The sequence below is a fragment of the Acipenser ruthenus genome, chromosome 12 (assembly GCF_902713425.1).
Source record: "Acipenser ruthenus chromosome 12, fAciRut3.2 maternal haplotype, whole genome shotgun sequence".
Classification (NCBI taxonomy): Eukaryota; Metazoa; Chordata; class Actinopteri; order Acipenseriformes; family Acipenseridae; genus Acipenser; species Acipenser ruthenus.
In genome coordinates this window covers 42,182,360-42,187,026 of record NC_081200.1, presented here as the reverse complement: position 1 = coordinate 42,187,026, position 4,667 = coordinate 42,182,360, and the positions used below count along the sequence as shown (strand labels likewise).

The following is a 4,667-nucleotide window of genomic DNA, read 5'->3' as shown; positions in this document are numbered from 1 at the left end:
CTTAACCAGCTCCTAAACCAGCACGCTCAGCAGAAATCAATGCTGGTATTTCCATAAGGCATGAGCAAGTTTAACACCAAGCAAGCTGTGATGAATTTCGACTGCAACTTCAACCAAAGACTGCTAGTTGAACCCATTACCAGCCTGAAATGGGACCTCTAAATTAAGAATCATCCCATGGCGCACGATGGGTGATCTATAGCTCTCTACAGTCCTGTAAGCATGTCCATTAACACAAAGAACAATGCAGCGAGCTGGGTGTGGAATTTAGGGATGGTTACATTGGTGTAAACCTGGGATTGCCATCCAAACCTATTACTTGATACAGTCTCAAACACCAATAAAACCGTCTTCTAGGGCTGGCTGAGTTTCTGTCATGCTCTTTCTGGGGATATGAGTCTTGGCCAGTGGGGGCTTCATGGAAGGCTTGAGTCTCCAGGTTGCAGTAAATCCAGTAAAGTAAACTTCTAGAGTCAAAGAGCAGGTCTAGCCACCAACCTGAGAGCACAGAGCCTATCGGAGAGTGTGAGGCAGGCGTGGGAGGAAGCTGTGGGTATTGAAATGAGTACGAGGCACGTTCCTCTACAGCACTGCAGAGCAGAGGAGGGTTACAGAGCGACTGGACGCACTCGCAGACACTCGGTGAGGGATCGTGTCAGGGAGTCTTGTTGAAATGCAGCAGAACCTAAGCTACGTGTATCCCCAGATCTTCCTGGTGGACCGCGGGGGGTTGGGGGGGTCGGGGGGGTCGGGGGCTCCTGGCCCAGAGACAACGGCCCTGCCGGCCTGGCCAGTGCTGCCCCCACAGCTGAAGCAGGGGAGGGGAGGGAGAGGGGGCTGCACTGCGCTCCTCCTCGCCTTGCTGCTCCTCACCATGGCTGGGCTGGGGCTGGGAGCGTACTACATCCTGAGACTGCAGCAGGAGCTGACTGAGCTCCGACAGGTGAGTGAGTGTCTGTCTGTGTCTGTCTGTCCAAACAGACTCCCGTCCAAACCTGCATTGCCAGTAGTTGCTTTCAGGAAGCTGTCTATTGATTTAGCTTTATTGTAGCATGCCTCATACCTTTTAGGTTTCTGGTAAGGTGCAGGAGTCAGTTAGGGGCATGTTACTGTAAAAACAATATTTAAAATATTTATGAAAATGTGTCGACTGAAAATATCATTCATTAGTATAGGGTTAATACCAGACGTAGAGAAAGAGCGAGAAATAGGATTCACTGTTTATTAATGACTTATTGTTTGAAATGAGTGGTATACCAGCAATTTAAAAAAAAATCAAATGAACTAATAATTTAAATTTATTTTCTATGCAAAAGTCAGTGTAAAGTAACGTCATTTTAGAACCTGTTTTGTTAATTCATTTATTAGTCTTTTTTTTTTTTTTTGTTTGTTCTTGTTTTGTAAAAGTTAGAGCTGAAGAGAGACTTGTATTTGTGAACTTTTGAAACTCAATCCAGCCAGCCCAGTACACAGCCTCATTTATTATAGTCATTAAAACAGATCGTCCCGGGACAGCGGCTGGGTGGTTAGGGGTCATTACCCCCCACCCCAAAGGAATACAGACTAGCTCTGGATTGCATCAAACTGTGCAGCAGGTTGCCTAAAACTGTCCGTGAAACACACCACACCAAAGACAGTCCTCTGTGGCTCAACATTTTGGACACACAGCCAGCTAATGGGAATACATAGACGTGACTGCTGTTAGCATTGCACAAATGGGCTGGTTGTGGTTGTGTTTTCAGTTGGTGCAGAATCACATTCAGCATCTTAATGTGTCTCCATCACAGGATCACAAGACCCTCTCTTGAAATTCTGTGACAGAGAATTTCAGTTGGAACAGGGTGTTCTTCAGAAAGCTTATTAAAATATTAAAGAAAACAACGTGCTTTCTTCTTGCCTTTTCCAGGATTCCACAAGTACCAGCTCCAGGAACCTGACCCCAGTCCTGGAGAAACAAATTGGTGAGTTAATAATAATTAAACAGTTAATAATAATTCAACAGCCCTCAACCCACCCAAAGGCAGCAGCTGCAGCACCAGAGCAGCTTCAATGCAAAGTGTTAATCTTGTGGTCTGCTGAAAAAGCAGTTTCCCTTGAGTCTGTTTTTAGATCTGATGTTTAGATTAGAAGTGATCAGAGCTGTGTTGTGTTTAACACAGCAGCAGTTTGCTCATAGTCGGGGTGTTCACAAGGCGTGGGAAATGATGCAATAATAGTTTCCAACTCCTGAAGAATCATGTACAACCACGGGAGGGAGGGAGGGAGGGAGGGAGGGATGGACTGTGTAGGGACAGGGGTGGGGTTGGGGGAGGGCAGGGTTAGGGTTAATATTAAATTACAGGGGCAAGAGAAAATCTGTTGTCCCTCTCCATACACGGGTTACACACTCTTATTAACTCTGTTTTTTCAAAAGAATTCTGTCATTGAGTCACTTTTTCTGCATTAATTGACATGATGTAAAAACTTTTTTTTTTTAAGAAAGGGAGCGGGGAAAGGAAGAAAAAGGGATTTATTTCAGGGGAATTGTGTTTGTATTTTACAGAGAGTTGACTGGAATATAGTTTGAAATGAAAGAGGCTTCTAAAGACCCAGATTACGAGTTTACTTGAAGTAGAGTGTGTAATATTGGTAATCAAATAAAAAAAACAAACAAAGAAGGATTGAAGAGGGCAGGAAAGAATGTATACTTTCTGACTTGAAGTAGCCTGATAGTATGCTGTAATCTGTTGATCCAGATGGGGGTTGGGGTTGGGACTGGATTGGGGGAGGGTAGGATATGCCTGATTCCCCCCTGCACTTGGCTCACTGGTGTTGCTGTTTTCACAGGACTGGCGGTGGAGGAAAAGGAAACCAAGAGAATGGCGCATCTGACAGGTAAACCCAATGCACACTTCCTTCCTTGCTCTTTGGGGTGTGGGGGTGAAGGGAGCCCCATGAAGACTGACCCCCGCAGCCCCAGCGCTGTCCCTGTGCGATTTTGGTCAGTTACAGGATCAAAACAAACCTGTGCACTCAAGAATAGCAATACTTCAGAGGGTTACTATGAAATTAGTTTCACACATTGAACCTGAATTTTATCAACTCTAACCCCAACCCCATGAACAAACAACCCCACTAATAAACAACTCCTAACCCCAACCCCATGAACAAACAACCCCACTAATAAACAACTCCTAACCCCAACCCCATGAACAAACAACCCCACTAATAAACAACTCCTAACCCCAACCCCACCAACTCCAACCCTAACCCTAATTAACACCAACATGAATTGCCAGCAGACAAGTTTTCGCATCTCATCTGCCTAACCACAATACAAACGCACTCGAAAGGGCGGCTTCTTAAAACTGCGTTTTCTCTTCCCCCAGTGAAGAGTGCCAACGGGCGCTCGGAGACCCTGCTTTGGGAGCCTGTCGTGGGCAAGGCCTTCACCGAGGGCATGGAGTACCGGGACGGGGCGCTGCTCATCAACGAGACGGGTCAGTACTTCCTGTACTCGCGGCTCCTGCTCCGCGGCACGACCTGCCCCCGGGACCGGGCCATCGTGCACCGGGTGTTCAAGCGCTCGGGACGCTACCCCGCTCCTATCTCCCTGCTGGAGGACCGCAAGCTCAGCTACTGCTCCGGGGAGCGCATGTGGACTTCCAGCAGCTACCTGGCGGCTGTCATGCAGCTGCAGAAATTCGACCGCGTCTCTGTCAACGTGTCGGAGCCCCAGCTGGTCAGCCTGGAGCCCGCCAACACGTACTTTGGGATTTATAAGATTTAACAGGACTGGAGGAGGGGGGTCTTTGCAGCCAGGGAAGCCTGGAGGGAGGCCGTGCGTATCAGCAGACGGAGCTGAGGAGCCTGGGAGACCCTGGGTGAGACTGGGTGATCCTGGGTGTCGGTCTCTCTTCAGCCGTTAGTTCATTGTGTCATTGCTCCCCTGGCATGTCCTTTGCGAGACGGTGTGGAAGAGGACTCCCCTCACACTGTTAGGTAGCAGCAACAGGGACGTAGTGTTTGTGTTGGTGCTGAATCGAGAACTCACAATCCAGCCGCTGTTTCCTCTTACCTGCACAGGAGACAGTCGAGGTCGCTTCCTGGACTGTTGCAGGATGCAACTTTTATTCCATGACTGATCCCGCAACAGCAGACACCAGCCCCAGTGTACCGGACACCAGCCCACTGATTTCCATTGAGCCTGCACCCTGTAATGCTTAAACTGTGTTACCACAGAGTGGACTAAAAGCCTTCTCCCGTAACAGAGCCTGATACACTAACAGGCAGCTCTGAGTAACTCCACAATGACACCCCTCTGACTGACAGGGAACTGGAAAGAAAGACGCAGTCTCCTGGGGGTGCCTAGGAATGCGTGTCTCAATTAGACACAGACTCTGTGTGTGTGTGTGTGTGTGTGTGTGTGCGTGCATGTGTGTGTGTGGCTCTTGTGGGGGGGGGGGGGGGGAAATTGTGCAATAAGGTGAATAATGTAAATGATGCAATATGTATTTATTTTTATAATGCATAATTTAAATAAAGTTCTTATTTTTAGTACCCAGCTCATCATCATCATGTTTGTTTGTTTTGCTGCTTGGGGTGTACAGGAGGCTCTTCAGAAGAACCCAGTGAAGGAAGGTTTGTTTGAAGTACTTGTTGTTTACAGCCTCTTCCACAGCTGGGAG

At 47.8% G+C, this 4,667-nt stretch overlaps 1 protein-coding gene across 1 annotated transcript; it reads left to right on the top strand.

Annotated features, from left to right (window-relative positions):
• The first annotated feature begins 673 nt into the window (after positions 1-673).
• LOC117411359 (tumor necrosis factor ligand superfamily member 6) lies at positions 674-4,432 on the top strand. The gene is made up of 4 exons (XM_059034164.1): positions 674-943; positions 1,907-1,961; positions 2,827-2,874; positions 3,369-4,432. The coding sequence occupies exons 1-4, from the start codon at positions 674-676 to the stop codon at positions 3,767-3,769; spliced, it is 774 nt and encodes a 257-aa protein (XP_058890147.1). The 3' UTR covers positions 3,770-4,432.
• The last annotated feature ends 235 nt before the right edge of the window (positions 4,433-4,667 follow it).